Below are 20,177 nucleotides of genomic sequence, written 5' to 3' on the forward strand. Positions count from 1 at the left end.
TGTGGGGTGGAAGGTCTTTTATTGATTCCACATGAGTTTGCTTAACATCATAGGCATGAGAAAATCCTCCTTCACCCCTCCCGAGACGGCATCACCTTTCCCTTCCGGGTCAAAGTGCATGTAGATGCTTCACAGTTTTAAATCCCCCTCCCCTCCCTTCCCCCTAGTTAATACTTCCGTAGGCAGAACTGAGGCAGAGTGATTAGAGTGGCAAGCTCAGAAAATTCGCCGCAGCTGGCTGTATGAAAAAATAATACAATCTCTTCTCTCTAAATATGTTACAGAAAACCAACCTGGACACATAGGAGCGTGAGATGCTCCACGCATGGCCAGGGAGGGGCGCAGAAGATCTGAGTCTCTTAGGACAAAAAAAAAAAAATATCCCCCCCTTCCTTGGATGCTGGAATCGCCTGCAGCATCTGAGGAATTTAAAAAGCACCTAGAGGAACAGAATGGATGTGGGGGAAGATATGTGGGGGGCAGGAAGCTGTGGCCCTTGTGGCATGACCCCCCCCCACACACACACAGACAAGAAGGGGGCTGTGTTTGAAAAGGGGCCCACAACCCTCAGCTCACAACACTACGGTGCACATGAACATAAGTGGCCCAGACTGAAGATTGCCGGTGCAAATGCAGGAGCTGGGTATGGCTGTGGAACTTTGGCAGAAGGAGCCACGTGTATTTTTGACATAGACACGCGAGACACTCAGGGGTTGGGTCCAGAGTCTATTTTGAGCTAGTGGAGGGCTCGTCCGTCAGCTATAAAGAACATCTCTACCTTCCTTTGTTCTACTTGCAGCGTACAGATCCCCCTCCCACCCCCCAAATGCCGTTTCAAGCGGATGGGGGACCTTTAGGAATGGGGAGAGGGGCAAAAGTGGAGGTCTACAACAGGAAGGGGGAATAGGCAGCACTTCCCCTAAGCAAAAATTTAGCCTGGCTCCAACCTCAGCCCCACTGAAATGAATGGAAAATAGGCATCTCCTAGTGATTTCAAAGGGGTAGGTGCAGAACTTGCCCGCAAAGTGTGACCAACCTGGAGATAGGCCCATTTCCCCCTGGCTTTGCCACCCAGTGTCCAGAACTCCCCTTTTGACCCCATAGCCAAGACCACCTCTGTCAGAGCCCTACAGGTAAGAACAGGACAGGTAGGCATCTCCGTCAGAGATACTGCAGGCCTGATGTGACACAACCTGCGGAACAGGAGTCCTGCACGCATAGCCCAGGCGGAGGAGACCCACGCATGCACACCTGATGCTTTTGGCAGGTGTGTTGTCGGAAGCTTTGCACGCCATGCTTCAAGAACAAATAGAAGAACAAATGTTAAACCTCCAGGGAGACATGCATTGCAAACACAGGGGCACAGAGGGTGTTGTTGACCTACACTGCCCTCTGCAGGTTGAACATGAACAATGCAACGTCCACATTAGGCCAGGGCTGCCGGAAATTTTTGCCATTCGGTTGGCCACCTTTTCGTGAAACCCAAGGGTGCTTGCTGAAGTTGATCTCTGAAGCAGTCATGCTGTAAACGGCCATCTAACTTAGTATGGGGTTTCCAATGTGGCTAGTCCAGTGGTTCCAGAAAGGAACAGCCCTTTTCTGCTGGTGTTTTTAGTACATGGACAGCAGACGTACACTTGCATTAAACACGGACATTCCACTTGGACACAATAGTGAGAGTCGGAGTACAAAGGGTACCAAGCACATCCCGACATTTGCCAATAAAAGACAGGGGCGCTAATAACGTCACACATTCAGAACCTTCGTGGGGCGTTTCTGAAAGCTGACTAATTCGACAGCCTACTCAATTGTTTTTTTTTAAATCACTTTCATAAGCAAGCTGCAGACAGGAAGATTTGGTCTGGGAACCTTTTTCCAAATGTCAGTTTGGGATTCCAAATTAGCTTCTGTCCACATACAGAATGAGCTTCTTGGGTAGTCTTGGCCAGGCAGCTGGTGTTCCCCTCTTGGCCCACTGCTGAATAGCAGGCCAAACCATCTACCTAGCTGGTGCCTTCACTCTCAGAGTATTTTTAAACATGTCTATATGCCTGTACTGCATTGGCTTTTATGGTGCTCATGAATAAACTGGGGATACAGCGATGAAATAGCAAAATGACCACTAGAGGGGGCAAATCACACAGGAAAAAAAAACTAGGAGCAATAGGGGTGTGCATCTGGCAAATTTGTGCTGAAAAAATACTCAAAAAATATCTTATTGGTATTTATGTGTATAATTTCAGCTAGATATAGATTTTGCTTTTTTTGGCTCAGCTCCCCAAATTTGGGCTCTGATTTGCTGCGGAAGCTCTCTGCAGAAAAACTCTCGCTATGCCCCATCCGGAAAACCAGAACCATCCAGGAAAAAAGTGGCTTTGGAGGAGAGTAATTTGGAGCCACGAAGCCGGGATAAGGGGGAGGGAATGGAGTTAAGCAACCTCCTCCCCGCACCAGCTGCCTTTCTACTCCAGACCGCTCCCTCTAGAAGCCGTTTTGTTCCTGTTGTTTTTTTACTACATATGTCTGTGCAGTTCCCGCAATGGCTGGAACACAAAGGCAGGTTAGCGTGGCTGGAACAATGAACACACACAGACAAACGTATACACACACACACACACGTGCGCGGAAATTGGCAGACGGAAGAGAAGAGGCTAGGCATGTACACGCTTGCATTTTCACAGACGTGGCTGGCGCAGTGGACAATGACGTGGGGGGCCCCTGAGGACCCTGGTGTGAAGCAAGTTCACATGAAACCCAAGGCACCACTTTGGAGGATGAGGTTCGGTCACGGGGCAAAGAGGGGTGTGACAGGAAGGAGCCCCCAGGGCTTCCCCCCCCCCGCCGGGTTGTGAGCAGCAGCTGGCCGGTGGCGAGAAACGTGCGAACTCAGTGGAGTGTGCAAAGGCTTTCTTTTTTTTTTTTGCGACCACAAAACGTGCAAGGAGAACATCGGGGGTCTCCGCTGGACCCCACAGCTTTGAGCCGCACAGGACGAGGGGCACCCCTTTCCTCTGCTGTGGGATTGGCATGGGAGAGTCCGGTGTATTCACAGGAATATTTACAAGTCCCCCAACACAATCTGTGCATGCCAGGCACAGAACCCCACCTCCCCTTCCCCACCCCTCCGGAAGGAAGCAGGGAGAGCCAGCTCCCCGTGACCCAGGCCCCTGCGCACCGCTGCGGACTCAGAGGCCAGCTCTGGCAGGCGACCCGTGCACCGCTCGTAGAGGTCTCTCGACACGAGGGCGCTCCGTCACACATACGGGGACGCGGGGGCTCAGTGCGGCGTGTCGATCGCTGGCCCGCTCATTCGGATACTTCGGGGTGGACGGGCAGCCCCCCGTCGGCCCGGCGGTGGATCTCCCAGAAGGCCCGGTCCAGCTGTTCCAGCTGCGAACTCAGCGGGAGCTGCATGGCCAGATGGATGCGGAGGGCCTCCAGCCATTGTTCCAACCGAGCAAAGGAAGGCCTGGAGGGACACAAGCGTGAGAGAGACTGAACTGCATCTCCTATCGCATGTGGTGAGGGTCTCCAACGGGGGCCAGAAAGAGGGCTCCGGGAAGACCACCATCCTTGGCATTGAGCCCAGTTGACCTCTGACCTCTGGCCACAGGGCCCTCGCCCTCTTCCACTCCCTTTCGGCATCTCCCTTTCCCTGCTCACCGTTTCTCGGGATCCAAGTCACAGCAGCAGACGGCGATAGGGAAGAAGCTGGGAGGGCAGGTCGGGGGGCAATAGCGGTCCAGGAAGCCCCGCACGTTGAGGCCAAAGTCCAGGGTCCGGGGCAGGTAGTCGGGGTCTGCGCTGACCCTGCCAATGATCTGTGGGAAAGAGGGGGGGAAGCAGTCAGAAACCTCCGTGGGGGGTCCACGAAGCTAGCACGCAGCGTACGAGGGAGATGTCTGAGCCGAACCGTCTTGCCCATTAGGAAGAGAGAGGAGGTGCCACCGTCTTTCCCCAGTTCCATCCTGCCTCGAGGGAACCCGCACAGGGGCCCTTCCAGGTACTTGCCTCGCACAAGATGATGCCAAAAGAGAAGAGGTCCACCTTCTCGTCATAGCTCCTGCCTGCGAAGGAAGGAGGAGGAGGAGGGTCAACCATCCCTCGAGGCTGCTCAGAGCTTGTCTCCTCCTCTCCAGTTCTTGACCAGCCTTTCCCCAACATTCCCGGTTCCACAACAGGCCCTGATTGGCTGGCATCACTCTATAAAATATATTTCCCTGGGTCAGGCCTCCCCCCGTGCTGGGCAGCTGATCTCCTTCCGTTAAATGCCAACGTCCAGTGCCCACTAAGGCCACCTCTTCTCCTCTACCTCCTAGCCACATGTCTCTTTTCTTATTGGGTTGCCAATTCTGGATAGGGGCCTTCCTGGAGGTTTGGGCATGGAATCTAGGGAGGGGGCAGTTCTTGCAACGGGAGGGAGATCAGCAAAGAGGCGATCCCACAGAGCCGTCAACCCTCCCCCCAGCCATTTCCCGCAAGGGAACGGATCTCTGTGGTCCAGAGAAGCAGCAGCAGCAGAGCTGGTTTCTATACCCCGTTTCTCACTACCTGAAGGAGTCTCAAAGCGGCTTCTCTCCTCTCCCCACAGCACACCCCCTGCAAGGTAGGTGAGTTGGAGAGAGTTCTGGGAGAACTGGGACTGGCCCAAGGTCACCCAGCGGGCTGCACGGAGGGTAGGATTAGGGAATCAAACTCGGTTCTCCAGATTCGCGGCCGCAAGAACCGCAGGCCCCAGGTGGCGGCTGGCCAGCTGACTCACCATTGATCATCTCCGGAGCCATCCAGTAGGGATTGCCCACCACCGTGTACCGCTTCCGACGGTCGGGCTTTTTCAAACTGGTCAGCTGGTTCTTCTCGTCTACCATGAGCCGGGCCAAGCCGAAATCCGCCACAACCACACTCTTGTTCTGGGCAGGGGAGGCAACACAGGAGAGGCTTTAGCCAACACCAGCAAGGCCAGAGACCGTTTCGGAGAACGTCAAGAGCGGGCTGAGGTTGCCCCCAGCTCCTGGCACTACCCACCTCTCGCACCAGGCAGTTGTGGGTGTTGAGGTCTCTGTGGATGATGTTCATGGAGTGAAGATAAGTCTGGGGAGAATAAGAGGATGAGAAATGCTGCTCTTTTATGACCCTGTAGCCCAAGAGTGCCCAACACGGCGCCCCTTGTTGGAATAGGCAATGTCTGGTGTACAAAGTTAAGAAGAGACAAAGACTCTGAAGGGGGAAGTGAGAAGACTGCTAGATAGGTCAGAGAGTTCAGGACCTTTCTACCCTTTTAAGTGTGCTTTTTGTCTGTCCCTAGAGCATCTTGAGGTGCAGAGTGGTAAGCGGCAGAAATGCTTTCTGAAGCTGTCTGCCCATGAGGTTGGGAGTTCAATCCCAGCAGCCGGCTCAAGGTTGACTCAGCCTTTCATCCTTCCGAGACCGGTAAAATGAGGACCCAGCTTGCTGGGGGGTAAACGGTAATGACTGGGGAAGGCACTGGCAAACCACCCCGTATTGAGTCTGCCATGAAAACGCTAGAGGACGTCACCCCAAGGGTCAGACATGACCCGGTGCTTTACCTTTACCTTTAGATTGCTACTTTCAGGGCAATTTCCTCCTTCTCCTCGGAAGCTTCTCTCTTACTCTCCTAGGTAGCCATGTACAGAGTAGACCCTATCCTATCTCTCTCTGCACTATCACAATTGTCCTTCCATAAATAAACGTTTTTCCTCCTTTAACCTAAAACACAGCGTGTTCATATGGCGCCCACTGATACCTCTGCTGGTGCCCACCAAAGGTTTTTAGAAAAAAGAGGAGTTGGTTTTTAAACCCTCTTTTTCACTACCCGGAGGAGTCTCCGATTGGCTTGCCATCGCCTTCCCTTCCTCTCCCCACATCAATCCACCCAATGCCTGTTTTTTAAAAACCCAAATGAAACAGGCCATGGGCAGCTTCTTGCAGTCTTGGGATTGACTCTCAGCACACTCACCATCCCTGAAGCGATGTCCTTAGCGAAGCTGACCCTCTGGCTCCACGGATACTGACTGTCCTGCAAGGAGAGAAGTTGGCGGGAATGAGGAAGTATCCGGGAAACCCTTGTGCAGGGGTAGGGTATTCCTGTCCAGCTATCACACTCTTGCCCCCCCCCCACCAGCCAGGTTGACTCGCGGCGAATCGTGCGTGCCGACTCTCACCATGCTCTTGATGATTCCACGCAGCGTCCCCCCTTTGATGTACTCTGTGATGAAGTTCAGCCTCTTGTCCTTGTAGAGGACTCCGATAAACTTCAGCACGTTGGGGTGCTCCAGGCACCGCATCACCTTCACCTGGGGGACGAGAGCGCCACGGTGTCAGCTACCTTGGGGCGGCCAGAAAGGACTGGCTGAGCTTACACAAAAACCAGCAGCAAGGGCGCAGAGCCCTTGGGGAGAAATCAGGCAGAAGTTTATACTCCACACTACGGCATATCTGCCAGCCCCCCGCCTTTATCCCAAGCAAGAGGCAGAAGAGTCAGGGAAGGAAAGCCCTCAGAAGGGGGCTAGAACACAGGGCTAGTCACGGGATGCTAACAAACAGCACGGGTTCTGTGAGGGAAGTGAGAGGTCAAAAGACTTGCACATAGGAACTGTAAGGGGCAGGTGCTTCAATAGGAAGGAGGACAGAGATGTGAAACCAGCTGGCTTTAAGAAATGCAGAGAACCGAAAAGAGAGCTCGTGCGGCCAAGAGAGGAGATGTTCTCCGCGGCTATCGCAGCACGGATGTGGTGTTCTCACCTCCTTGAGGAACGTCCTCTGGGTTTCTTCATCAAAACGGATCAACTCCTTCATGACCATCACCTCTCCAGTCTCCCGGTGAGTCACCTGTTCAAAGGAAGCGGGTGCTGTTGATCGGCTGAGCGGGGAAAAACAAGCTAGAGGGCCTTATCGATATTCTCGATATTCACAGGAGATACGTTCCTGCCGGCCCTTCCCCAGAACTGCTTCATGTGAACGGGGAAGAAAACTGATACAGCTCACTCTCTCCGGGGCTAGCAGCTCAGTTGTGCCAATGCCCCATTCCCCCCCTCCACCAAATATCCTTTCATATTTTTCTAGTGGCAAGGTTGCCACAGATACCGAATTTTTAGCTATTTCCGCGACTGCGGGAACCTCATTTCTGCTTTCTCCCGTTCAAACAGGAAAGACCGTTTATGCACTGGAGGTTTCATGTTGTGCTGCAGGCTGGAGTTTTAGTCGTGGCAGGTTGCCCACCTCTTTCTGCACTCACATGGGGGAGCATTTGGCCTGGTGCATCTCATCCGCCCCCTATTTGTGCTCCTGCATGGGAGCTGGGGCAGTGAAGTTCCCAGTGCATAAATGGTCTTACGGACTCGAGATCAGAGCATCTTCGGCTATCCTATCTGCAAGGGGCCCCACGAGTACCTTGATGGCCTGTCCGAAGCAGCCTTTGCCCAGCACTTCGCCGTGGATGAGGTCCGAGGGGCGGAAGATGCGGTGGGGGCGCGAGACGACCCGCAGCGATTCGGAGCGGCCGATGTCCTGTCGTTGGGAGGCAGGGGAGCTCAAGGAGCTGGAGCATGGGGACTTGTCAATGCTGCAGCTGCGCCTGCGTGGGAAAAGTGGGTTGATGCGTCCCGCTCTGGTCCAGTAGCGCCTTAGAAGCCACCAAGACTTTGGGGGGGGAAACCCTGAGACTCGTTGGGTCCTGGCCCCAACCTGGTGGAACGAGCTCCTGGAAGAACTGTGGAGCCTGCAGGAGAGGTTCTGAAAGAGCCTGCAAAATGGAGCTCTTCCACCAGGTGTTCAGTTGGGTCCAAGGAGCAAGAGGACATCACGGATCGGGCCCTCCGCCCTAAACTCTCCTCCTGAGTGCAAGATGAGGTTCTATAGGTCAAGGCAACAGTGGCAAATGCTGAGGGTAGGTTACGATTCACGGCCCGATCCGTGTAATTTCAATGACAGTGCAATTGTACAATTGCAATACAAATGCATTTGCTTGAGGGGGACTGACTCAAAACATCTACAGGTCCCGTCCCCCCGTCCCCCCCCCCGACACCCTGAGAGGTCGAACCCACCGAGGGCTTGTCAAAGTTGCTTGTTGAAATGTTGTTTTTGTTATATTGATGTCTGTTAGACTGTTATTGTGATATATTGATATTGTTCTCTGTAAATGTTCTGTATGTTTTACGTAAACCGCCCAGAGCCGTAGGGAAGGGCGGTATAGAAACCTAAATAGATAAATAAATAAATTGCGTTTTTATTCTTCTTTGCGGAATGATTGCTAACTTCGTTGCGAACCGCCCTGAGCCAGCAGAGCCAGGAGGGGCGGTTATAGAAATCTAAGGATAAACATAGTATAAATAAGAGGCTGGGGCAGCTGTACCAAAACGAATTCTTCTTGGCCCATCTCACCCCCCAGCCCAGAGAAGAAAGGCCAGTACGGGGAGACAAGAGGTCCAATCCCAATTCCTCCCTGCCCGCTTCTTCCCCGACACCCAGGGGAGAAGCCTTACATGACGGCACGCTGGCGGATGGCTGCGGGTTCTGGGCAGGGCGTGCAGCTGGGGGAGTGGAGGGGGCTGTGCAACTCCGAGAGGGGGCTGCTCTCCAGGATCTCGTGCGGGTCGTGTTCGATGGTCAGTTGCAGCAGGCGGCTGGTCTCCTGGATCAACAGATCGATCTACGGGGAACAGAGAGGACAGGCCGCATGGCAGGGCTAGCGTACTCCCGCCGGGTTCTGGCCCGAGCTGCCAGGAGTGGACCGAGTGACTGATCAAGACAGAGCGGAAAGATCACCTCGTCCAGGGGGACGTGCCGGATGGGCGTGCCGTTAATCTCCAGGATGCGGTCACCGACGTGGATGGAGTTCTTCATATCGGGGCTCATACAGGCTGGGTCCAATCTGTTGTAGGGAGAGAGGTGGAGGGTGGTTATTCTGTTTGGCGTACAAGAATATTCCCCAAGCTCAGTCTTAGGAGACCAACTTAGGTTTAACAGCTCCTGAAGCGAGGCTTGTGGAAGACCAAGAGGCTGGTGGGTGGCTAGATTAGATCTGGGGGAACAATGTTCCAATACCCCCCTTTGACATAGAAGCTAGTTGGATGACTTTGGGCCTAATCTACCTTGCAGGGTTGTTATGAGGGTAAAATGAGGACAGGGAAAGTGAGTATCTCAGAGGAAGGAGAGGATAAAAAAGAGACAGAAAGAGCTGTGCAACCGCCTCTAAGCCACCTGGCGCCACCTCAGCGCTGAAAACAAGTTTGCTCCGCCAAATCCCCTTCTGCTATCTACCTGAGGCTGAATATTCTACGAACCTTATCCTGCCTTATGTCCTTGGACTTCAGGCTGCACCTCTTTGTCTGTTCTATGAAGATTCGTCAAATATTTGTCGAAAATAACATCAAATGCGATTTCATTTGATGGCAATCGACAATTAGAATCATAGAATCAAAAGATGGAAGGGACCTCATGGGTCATCTAGTCCAGTGGTCCCCAACCTTTATTAGGCTGGGGACCGGCAGGGCATCGGGTCGCGCCCGCAGGGACCGCGCCCGCGCGGGCCACGCCCATGCTTCGGGCCGCGCCCGCGGGCCGCACCCGCGAGCCGCGCCCGGCCGCGCCCGCGGGCCACACCTGCGAGCCACGCCCGGCAAGCTTGCGGCCTGGGAAGTTTTTTACTGCGGGGGGGGGCGGGGAGAGGGAGCCGCGGCCCGGCGCCATGGCCTTTGCGGCCCGGCGCCGGGCCGCGGCCCGCAGGTTGGGGACCACTGATCTAGTCCAACCCCCTGCACTATGCAGGACACTCACAACCCTCTCATCCACTGTCACCTGCCACCCCCTTGAGCCTTCACAGAATCATCCCCTCCACCAGATGGCTATCCAGCTTCTGTTTAAAAATCTCCAAAGATGGAGAACCCACCACCTCCCGAGGAAGCCTGTTCCCCTGAAAAACCGCTCTGACAGTCAGGAACTTCTTCCGGAGGTTTAGGCGAAATTTCTTTTGAATTAATTTCATCCCATTGGATCTGGTCCGTCCCTCCAGGGCTGAAATGAATTGACGTGCCACTGTATTTGATAGCGGACTTTTCCTGTTATTTGATTGATGCACGATGGCCATTTCTCATTTGACAGCGGACAAGAAGGGATGCGTGAAGCAGATCCAAATATCCAACAGGCGTCGGTCAGCAGGATGGGAACTGCTAATTGCGCCCGCCTGATAACCTCCAGATTTAAAATCTCTGCACGTGAAACTTACTCTCGGACACGGACGGTGTGGGGGTGCTCTGAGCCACCGTGCTGGTCAATGGACACCGAGAAGCCACGCCTGCCGTCGGAACAGGCCGGGATGGACACGAGGGTGACCGTGTGCGGGATCCGGGTGCCTGGCGACTCTGGAAGCAGCTGGTCCATCACCGGAGTGACCACCATCTGGTAGTAGCAGTGCCCACTGCAGGAGGAAGGGGAGGGAAAGCTATGTTTTCAAACATTCTGCTGAGAAGACTTATTACATTTTGGAAGTTCCCTGAACACGAGGCAAGAAATGAAATTGTTTCTATAATGAAAAGCCACAGGGATGTCCCCTCTTATAGCGGGGGAAACGGCTGTGCTTCTGCATGGCCAGTAACAGGATCCTCAGAGTGGAAGATTGCCTGTGTCTCTGTACGACTCACTGTTCTGGGAGTTTTGTGTTTAAAACCTTTCCAATGGAGAGCAAGAGAAAAACATCATGCAAACCGACAGAAAGAATCAGCGTTCGTTGACAAAATTAGACAGGGTGTCAGCTGCACTTGTCTGATGTCATGGATTTACCTGGGACATAAGGCACATCTATCTTTTCCCCTATCATGGATTTTTACTGGACAGGGTGTTCTGGAGGGAATGATGACCTGTGTCTCTGCATGAATCACTGTTCTTGGAGTGTTGCATTTCGTGTTTTTCCAGCTGTCGGCTGTCGCCCACAATGGCTGGCAGCAAGGATCAGTGTTCGTTGACAAAATTAGATGGGGCGTGAGCCATGCTTGTCTGATGCAATGAAGGCATTTGGGACTTAAGGCATCATAGGACTCTCACCGGACAGGCTGATGCAGAGTTCCTCCGTCTAGGGCCTTCATTTGCCTTTACATTAGAAGATACGGAGTGATTGATATTACTGGCATAATATGCAACCATCTGGCTCGCATTCCGCCATGCAATCAGCATAGTCTGGCGGAAGGGAGAGCTGATTTCCCTGTCCCAAAAAGACCTCAAGGTCTACCTGGGGGTTGGTGCTGTACAGCCCTGAGTCCCTTCAGAGCCCCTGTATAGACTCACACCTGTGCTCCGCCCACACACATGGGAAAATGCACTTTCCGTGCGCCTTTGCAGCTGGATTTGCCGCAGTGCAAGACAGGAAAATCTACATTGAAAGTGCATTGTGTGCAGAATATCTCCGGGTGAAGGTCAGAGGCACGGCCTCTCACTGGGCATCTAAGCAGCCTGCACTGGCTGACCCAACAACAGATGATCCCTTTAATGGGCCGCAGGATTTTCTCTTGCGATTGCTCCAGCAGGCCCACCTGACTGCCCTTCTGGCCTTTGTCCCCTGGGAAGACGACACCTTAAGAAATGAGAAGACGCCACCGGCCTCCCGAGAACAGACCACACACCAGGTAGGAGACTCAGAACTCTCTGTTCAGAGGTAATTTTTAAGGTTAATAACAGTGGGGTGCGTGTTCGGTCGTGAAATGTGGAGCAGCGCTCCAGAGTCGATTCTTCCTCCCTGCCTTGTTTCGCCAGTCGGCACTGGCACAGCCAGCTCCAATGAGCCCTTGTAGGGCAGAAGATAATTAGGGAAACAGGACAAGAAGGATTTGCTCCCCCTCCCTGACCTACAGCCCTAACCCCAATCCAAATCCAATTCCACACACCGGCTTTTTAATGCTGAAAAATGCACCAGAGACCCAGTTACCAGAACACTGAATATGTCTAGCGCTCATTGCACCAGACTTTAATTAGCAAAAAGTAAACAAAACAGTTTTCAAGCTGGCAATGAGTTTATTCCACTATGAACAATTCCTCAAAATTCCAAACATCAAAACGAACTCCTAGGTATATTTTTGTTTTTGGTATTTTCATCAGTGATGTAAAATACTCTTTAACCTTTAATAATAGGTCCTCTTTAAATGCCTTCCTATCATATCTTAATTCTATGGTAACATGTGTGCGATTCAATCTTCAAATGTTTCTATGGTAGCCAGCCACTACACAGAGGTCTACAAATATTAGCATCACCAAGTTTAAACGCTCTTTAGCAGTGACCCGCTTGAAAACCATCACCAGCTTGAAAACTATTTTATTTATTTGTATCACGGCTGACGGGTCTTCACCTGTTTAATTAGCAAAAAAGGCAAGTCAACTGGGCCTCTCTGCCCCCCAACCAGGAGGGCTGAAAGCTGGAACATCATCCAGCAAGCACTCCCCCCTCACCAGTAGAGCTTGGAACGTTCCACCAGGGCGTATGTATCTCCATCGCCGATGAACGTCTGGCAGTTCAGGCAGCTGAAACACTCTGGGTGGTACTTCTGATCTCCAGCCACCTGGGAAGGAGACAAGAAGGGTGAGAACTGGGGAGCCTGTGTCTGCCCCAGGGCTCGCTTCTCCAGCTCTGCCGTGGACGCGGGCCCCGTGGACTGCCCCTGTGGGCAGGCGGTAGGAAGAGGGCAGGAGAGCTTCCTTCCTTGCAGAGCTGAAAATATACAGCCAGCAGATTGACACGACAGAGCTCTGACTAGACTGTACCAACGCAGTGGCGGGGAGGGGAGGGGTGGGAAACCACATGTTTGAAGTGCAAAAAGACCTCCAGTGTGCAAGGGAAAGGCAGCACGGGCTAGGTTTTTCCCATGCATTATCAGGGAGTTAATTTGAAACACGAGGGCGGGGGGATTTCCAGTTTCCACCCCCCCTGTCTGAAATGTCAACAGTCCCAATCCTGCAAGGGTCGCCGCTTCTGCTTCTGCTTCTCTTAACCATATGCTTGAGCGGCAGGCCCAAGCAGCATCTCTCCACCCCTGAATGCCACAAAGATCAGCACAGGAAGCCGTGACACCCCCAGGGCCACATGCAGACGACAGACGGATCCAAAGCTCTCAGGCGACTCGGGCAAGCGAGCCAAGCTGCAAGACTCATTGCATTTGGGGAAGAAGCATTCCTCTTCGGGACAAGCACCCCATGGGTATGCCTGATCTCAGCCGAAAGGCCGAGAAGCGAGACTAACGTACCATGATGAGCCCTTTGGCAATCTGTTCCGAGCAGCCATGGCACAGCTCCCCGAAGAGAGCCCAGTAGTCCTTCTTGCAGTAGAGACGGCCGTCCTTCTCGTAGTACTGATGTGAGAGTGAGGATCCGCATTCGCAGCACCTGGGAGGGGGCAGACAGAGAGAGAGGGGAGGGGGGAGAGAGAGAGGGAGTCAGCCTTAAGAAGTTTGATGCTGCGGCTGGCGCTCTGATCCATAGGCAAAGGCGACAGGCACATGACCGGCTCTTCCAAAGCTGCGGCCCGTTCCAGCACAGTATTTTGCTCACCCGAAGAGTCATATGATGCTTCTCCACTTCCTGGAGACTATTCCTAACTTGATGAACCAGCATCTCCTCCCACTCTTTGTCCCCCTCCTTCTTTCTCCTTCTCTCTTTTCGGAAGGAGTTATCTTTGATGCCACATTGAGAATATACCAAGAGGGCTTGCTATGGGAGTGGAGCGGGAAAACGCAGGGCCAAACACTCGGGGGACATGTGGTGGACGTCCAGCTGGAAACCGGGTAGTTAGGGACACACATTTCCCCTTCACGTTTAACGTGGGTGGTGGTGAAACTTGGGATGGGCCCAAACACGGGAAATGCAGTTTGGTTTGGTTCGTGAACTAAGAACCACCACAAACTTTTGGGGCTTAAATGAACCAGTTTGGTTAGTGAGTTACGCAACTCAGTAGAATGGCTCCCCTGGTGTGCTAGAGACACCGAATTCCAGCGGACTCTTTCCTCTACCTCCCCTCCAAGTTTGGCGAGGATTGGATTTGCGGGGTCCAAGTTACTGACTTCTATGATTCTATGATTCTTATTGTCACTATCATCATGATTACATATTTATGAATTTAAGACGGTCCCTGCTGGATCAGACCAAAGGTCCATCAAGCTCAGCATAGGGCTTCTATTAGCAGCCAGTCAGATGCCCCTGCCGGTCTTCAAGCAAGACCCACTGGCCAACCCTCCCTCCCTCCCCATCGCCCCTGCAGCAACTGTGTTCAGAGGTACACTGCCTCGGAACATGGAGGTTCCATTATACTTCTTAAAAATTCCAGCAGCACTTTTAAGACCAACAAAGTTTTATTCAACTTCGCCGGGATGGGCAGTATAAAAGTCTAACAATAATATATTTAAAAAAATAAATAAAAAGCCGTACATTTTCTTTTCCTTGCATCTGAAGAACTGCACAGGCACACAGAGGCTTAAACCTTGAATAAAACTTTGTGGTTCTCAAAGGTGCCCCAAGATCCCGAGTATTTTCTGTTGATTCAGATTAACACGGTGACCCACCTGAATTAATACTTTTATTATTATTATTATTATTATTATTATTATTATTATTATTATTATTATTATTATTATTATTATTCAATTTATTTCCCGCCACTCCCTTGCGGCTCGTGGCGGGTTACATTCTAAAATGGGCGATAGGTCTAATTAAAAATAAAGCTACCCAAGCTATTGACATCTTGCAGCCATGAGTTCCACAAGTTAGAGATGCCTTAGCCCAGGACTCCCTGCTGCCCTTCCAGGATCTTCTGCCTTTCAGCGTCATTGGATGACCCCGAGGCCTGTTATGTCAGAGCAAGACACAAAGATCTCTTGCCCCACTTCCTCCGCCCCATTCATAATTTCCTAACCCTCTGCTGTGTCACTCCTAAACCCAACAGGCCCACCTCTGTGCACCGTCACTGAAAGGAAAGTGTCCCAATTCTTCGCAGCAATGAAGAGGGGAAGAGGTGATGCAAGGCTGCGGGGTTCAACATCCGTTCGTCACGTCCGGAGGCCACCTGAGCCAGAGAGGTGAGGGAAACCCCAGCATGGCTTCAAGAGCATCTCCCGGCTTGCAAAAGGCTGGGGATTCATATGCCACGGACGTGACCTTTGGGAATTCAGTGTTTGGAGAAACTCCTGCCCAGAAGCCCTTCTGAGATGTAGGTTTGCCAGCTCGGGGTTGGGAAATACATGGAGATGCTCACAGCGCAATGCTCCAAGCCCCCCGCCCCAGAGATTACGCCTTCTAAAACTACACAGAATATTGTAAAAAAGCAGACTCAATGGACTTTGGGTTATATCTACCGCTGTTCTTGTGATCTACCTTTGTGACTTAATTTTTTTCCCCTACTAATATACGTTAATATGTGCTGTATAGGAGAGGCTCCATTTGTGGTTAGCTTTTGACAGTATTCTGTTTATTTTTGGTTTCTAAATCTCTCTGTCTTGTGTGTGTCCTGTTTAATGGCCCGTCTGGAGACAGGCAATGTTAGACACAAGGAAGGACGTCAGAAGAGTCCTTGCTGGATCAGACCAAAGTTTGTACTAGCCCAGCATCCTATAGTGGATAGTCAAAGGCCCCAAAAGGAAACCCACAAGACAACTGTCTCTTCCCCCCCACCTCCCTGAGAGCTGCTCTAATATCTGGCCTTTCGGAGAAAGCATTGCCTGTGGGCAGGCCAGGTGACGAAAACAGACGCCCTCCTTCCCACAAGTATGTAATTAACTGGTGGAACTCATCGCCACAGGATGTGGTGATGCCCCAGCTCCGAGGGTTTGGGGAAAGTTGTTTCAGCAACATTTACAGAGGATACATCTGAGGGGTGTATGTGGAGCCTCCATGTTTAGGAGCAGCGCAAGCCAGAAAATCAGAAGCTGGGCACAAGCAACTGAGGGGAGGTGTGGCCCTTTTGCCTGTTCATGGGGAGGCTGCATGGGAGGAAGCAGATACAGGTCTTGGCTAACCGCTGGTGGGGGTTTCTCCAAAGGGGAAACAAAAATGACAGGGCAGATTCGCTTCCTGTTTGGAGAAGGCCTGTGGCAGAGACAGTGTTTATCATCCCACCCCATGTGTTCATCAGCGAACTCCGGGCCCCGGATCAGCCCCTGATAGGAAACTCTAAGTCACCGGAATGCAAAAGGCCATGGGGACACAGTTCAGAAGAAATAAACAACCCACACTTTATTGCAGAGGAGAAGCTACGTCTACGCTATAAACTGGTTTAACCACTCCAGCTAACAACACAGAACCTTTGGAAGGATAGCTCTTGCAGGGGGCAACTAAGCCCTTTGGGGTGGGTCAGTGGCTTGGTGGTAGAATCTCTGCTTTACATGTAGAGGGTCTCCGGTTCAACCCCCAGACTCTCCAGTGAAAAGGATCAGGTAGGAGGAGACGTGCAAAGTCTTGACTTGAGACACTGGAGGGCCACTGCCGGTCAGAGCAGGCAATTATATGACTGGGGAGAAACTAGTTTAAAGCATGCAGGTATTCCATCAGAGTAAAAGATGCTTAATGGTGGCAAGGGACTCCAATCGCTGTGAGTGTCCTGCCTAGTGCGGGGGGTTGGACTAGATGACCCATGAGGTCCCTTCCAACTCTATTATTCTATAATTCTATGAACCAGAAGGGGGGAGAACTGCATACGCTGTCCTGAAGCTCCTTGAAGGAAGGGCAGGTTTGACAGTTGCAGATTTAGTTTCTGAAAATGATTTCTCAAAAAACAAAGCTTCACAACATCCCTGTGAGGTAGGCTAAGCTGAGCGCATGTGACTTTGCAGCATGGTGATTCGAACCTGGGCCTGATGCTCCACCCACCACAACATGTCACCTCATCCTGTATAAAGCTAAGCATGATCTAGAAAGTTAGGGTTACATTTTTAAAAATATATTCATGTTTATCTGGGATTGCCAGCTCTGGGTCGGGAAATAGCTGGAGACTTTGGGGGTGGAACCAAGAGTGGGTGGGACTTGGGGCATTCTACCCTCCAGAGCAGCCCTTTTCTCCAGGGGAATGGATCTCTGTCGCCTGGAGCTGAGCTATAATTCCAGGGGATCCCCAGATCCCTCCTGGGGACTAACTTTCCTACGTGAATCCTCGATATGCAACTATCCCCCCCCCAGCTGCCCCTCATCAGCTCATTCCCTCCTGCAGGCAGGGAGGAGAAGTGATCCAATTGTCACGGACTAGATGGAGACAGATTTTATTCGTGGGAGCGCTGGGAATTCTGCTTGGCTTGTTATTTACAAAGCGCTGCTCCTTTCAAAGCCCGCCCCAAATTCATCCCCTCCTTTTGAAGTGCACCGTGATCTAATATTCCCAATTACATTTTGCAGCCGGATGCTGCCCTGACGTCATCTGCATTCGGCTCAGCGCCGTTAGCTGATGGAAGATTATTTCGTGCCGAAAAGGAGAGCATCAAATATTTAAATTAATAGGGAGAGCGTCCAGATGGGCCCCAGCTGACTCTAGCTTTGAGCCTCACCCCCTCCCCACTTCCAAAGATAAAATGGGGGCTGGGACAGGGTGGGTCCCGATTGCATTCTGCTTCATGGAGCACAGCAGAATGTGGCTGCACGAGAGCGTAAAGCGACGGGGAATCGTTTACCATGATCCTGGAGTGCCAGCGTGGTGAAGGGGTTAGAGTGCTGGACACAGATAGGGGAGACCCGAGTTCAAATCCCCACACTGCCCTGGAATCTCACTGGTTGACCCTGGGCCAGAGACACACTTCTGACCTAGCCCACCTTGCAGGGTTGTTGTGAGGATCAAGTGGAGACAGGGAAAAATGTGGGGGATAGACAGACAGACAGGTGGATAGGTAGATGGATTGATGATAGATAAATGGATGGGTAGGTCGATGGTTGGATGGTTGGATGGTTGGATGTATGGAAGGAAGGAAGGAAGGAAGGAAGGAAGGAAGGAAGGAAGGAAGGAAGGAAGGAAGGAAGGAAGGAAGGAAGGAAGGAAGGATGGATGGATGGACAGACAGATGATGGCTATGATAGGATGGATAGATGCATGGATAGATAGATAGAGGGAGGGATAGACAGACATACAGACAGATGAACAAATAGACAAGAAAAATTATCCGTGGCAAGCCACAGTCACTCAGACGTTCCAGGAGATCCACTCTGCACATGCTTTTGGCTCATCAACTCACATGTTCCCTGATGCAGCAAGACCAGCTGTGGGCCTGTTTGTTCCAACTAGGCTACCCTGCTAAGAACGTATCAACATTTTAAGTGCCACTCTATTGAACCATCAGTCGACATAGCCTGCAGTTTCTCGGGGAATCATAGCCAGAGCTGCCAACCGCTTAAAGATGCTTTTTAGTCAATGAATCCTCTGCCTTTTAATCTCCGGTCAATCCACTGCATTCAACCGACTGGTCATATTACCGAAAACCACCATCCTGGAGTCTTTTTGAAGATATCGACAGGAGTGGGAAGCGATTGAGAATTTAATTAGCAGAAGCTCCTCGCAAGAAAGGAAGACCGGCCGGAGCATCTCCCCTGTCCGACCCAAATTGTGGTGACTCCTTGGAACCAAAAGAGCCTTAAAACTTAAGCCCCATGGTCTCTCCCTCAGCAGCCCACCGATTCGGAGCTGCCATCACGGATCAATCAACTCGAGCTCAAGTTGATTAATCTGCCCGTGAGAAGCCATGCATTCAAGCTTGCAGCCCCCGCTGCCCAAGGCCCTTCAAGCAGCCCAAATTGGAGGTAGCCCCAATTCCAAAACTCTGCATGTTTGGAGCTTCCAAATCTCCAAGCGCCAAATACCGTTTCCTTTAGGTCTGCCTTATTATCCTGCCAAAATATTGGCAGTTTCACTCCAAAATATCAGCTGTGCTTTGCTCCAAACCTTAGCGTGGGTAGCAAACACAGCTCTAGAAAAGGATAGCCTTAGCACAAGTCTCTCTCTCTGTCTCTCTCTCTTTCTGTCTCTGTCTCTCTGTCTCTCTCTCTTTCTGTCTCTGTCTCTGCTTTGGAAAAAAGACCACATGCAAAGATTTGCTTCTCTGCAGCATTTGTTCCCTTGTTGTCCTTGAACGCTCCGCTTACACCCTGGTGTCAAATAGCACGTCCCCGAACACCCCAGCTCTTCCAGCTTCCAAGAGTTTGCAAGGGCCTAAGCAGGTAGCATCAGACTCCCCCAGGCGATGGCCGTGAAGCAGCAAGCCAGTGGAGCATCTGTCCTGCCATATGGAATGGCCAGGTGCGGGGCGGCAAAGAGCCTGTATGAGAGGCCAAAGAGAAGCCACCTGGTGTGCGCGGGTCGTCTTGGACTCTAGAGCAGGGGTAGTCAAACTGCGGCCCTCCAGATGTCCATGGACTGCAATTCCCATGAGCCCCTGCCAGCGGTCACTTTTGGGCCGCAGTTTGACTACCCCTGCTCTAGAGCCTGTGCCGGTGGTGGTCACAGATGAAAGAAGCTGCCTTGCAGCCAACATGGCCCTCTCCGACTGGTGGTAGCTCTCCAGGATCTCGGGTGGAGGAATGTCTTCTCCAAGCATCTTCTGCAGGCCCTTTAGGTGGACATGTTGGGTTCTGAATCTCACACTTCTACTAGCCATGCGCCCTACTACAGGGCAAGTTTTGTGCCTCAGCAATAAATACTCAAGGCACCAGGCTCAGCCTTAGCTACCCAAGGTCATTTTGACCCGCAAGGCCTGTGCCTGAATGTCAGACCTTCTGCATACAGGGAAATCCATCAACACAGTTATATTTGGGGTGGTGGTGGTCAAACATTATGGTTTCTTTGGAAACGTGTTCATGTATCCCTTTCTGGGAGGAGTGTGGGGGGCCATGAGCAAAGAAACAGCACATTTTAGTGTAGAAAGACGGGGAAACTCAGAGAAAGCGAAGGGTAACTGTCTGCCTTTGCACGGCAGAATCAGGGGTGGGGGAAATACCCACACCCACAATGACCTTCACACCTGAAAACCAGCTTGACACCCACTTTTTCCTTGGGGAAACTTTTGTCAAAAATTCTGCAGAGGAAAGGGGGGGTGGTTTCATCTTTCCAAGCTGTCAGCAGGGTTCCTGATTCACCAGTATGCAGGAGCCTGGCTGATTTCCATTCCCTTCAGTCACGCAGGTACTGGGGGGAGGTGGGGGAGAGAGGAAAACTCAGC

General features: G+C 51.9%; 2 protein-coding genes across 6 annotated transcripts in view; one reads left to right on the forward strand and one right to left on the reverse strand.

Annotated features, from left to right (window-relative positions):
• Positions 1 to 20,177, reverse strand: part of LIMK1 (LIM domain kinase 1) — a 27,809-nt gene continuing 7,632 nt past the window's right edge. Inside the window, exons 1-15 of one of the 2 annotated variants that reach the window (XM_077311629.1) lie at positions 13,549 to 13,637; positions 13,245 to 13,383; positions 12,454 to 12,563; positions 10,244 to 10,435; positions 8,785 to 8,890; positions 8,502 to 8,668; positions 7,411 to 7,594; positions 6,763 to 6,849; positions 6,183 to 6,314; positions 5,978 to 6,037; positions 5,026 to 5,091; positions 4,763 to 4,910; positions 4,012 to 4,067; positions 3,664 to 3,821; positions 1 to 3,469 (exon numbers count right to left, since the gene is read on the reverse strand). In XM_077311629.1, the coding sequence (XP_077167744.1) occupies positions 3,307 to 3,469; positions 3,664 to 3,821; positions 4,012 to 4,067; positions 4,763 to 4,910; positions 5,026 to 5,091; positions 5,978 to 6,037; positions 6,183 to 6,314; positions 6,763 to 6,849; positions 7,411 to 7,594; positions 8,502 to 8,668; positions 8,785 to 8,890; positions 10,244 to 10,435; positions 12,454 to 12,563; positions 13,245 to 13,247 (1,632 nt within the window). In that variant the 5' untranslated portion in view covers positions 13,248 to 13,383; positions 13,549 to 13,637 and the 3' untranslated portion in view covers positions 1 to 3,306. Of the gene's footprint in view, positions 3,470 to 3,663; positions 3,822 to 4,011; positions 4,068 to 4,762; positions 4,911 to 5,025; positions 5,092 to 5,977; positions 6,038 to 6,182; positions 6,315 to 6,762; positions 6,850 to 7,410; positions 7,595 to 8,501; positions 8,669 to 8,784; positions 8,891 to 10,243; positions 10,436 to 12,453; positions 12,564 to 13,244; positions 13,384 to 13,548; positions 13,638 to 20,177 lie in introns of those variants that run through there. The other variant, XM_077311628.1, reaches the window with a different exon arrangement.
• Positions 11,495 to 20,177, forward strand: part of LOC143824389 (uncharacterized) — a 17,905-nt gene continuing 9,222 nt past the window's right edge. For 3 of the 4 annotated variants that reach the window (XM_077311632.1, XM_077311633.1, XM_077311630.1), the window contains exons 1-2: positions 13,047 to 13,198; positions 14,936 to 15,068. In XM_077311632.1, the coding sequence (XP_077167747.1) occupies positions 13,195 to 13,198; positions 14,936 to 15,068 (137 nt within the window). In that variant the 5' untranslated portion in view covers positions 13,047 to 13,194. Of the gene's footprint in view, positions 11,637 to 13,046; positions 13,199 to 14,935; positions 15,069 to 20,177 lie in introns of those variants that run through there. The other variant, XM_077311631.1, reaches the window with a different exon arrangement.

The sequence above is a fragment of the Paroedura picta genome, chromosome 15, assembly GCF_049243985.1.
Source record: "Paroedura picta isolate Pp20150507F chromosome 15, Ppicta_v3.0, whole genome shotgun sequence".
Classification (NCBI taxonomy): Eukaryota; Metazoa; Chordata; class Lepidosauria; order Squamata; family Gekkonidae; genus Paroedura; species Paroedura picta.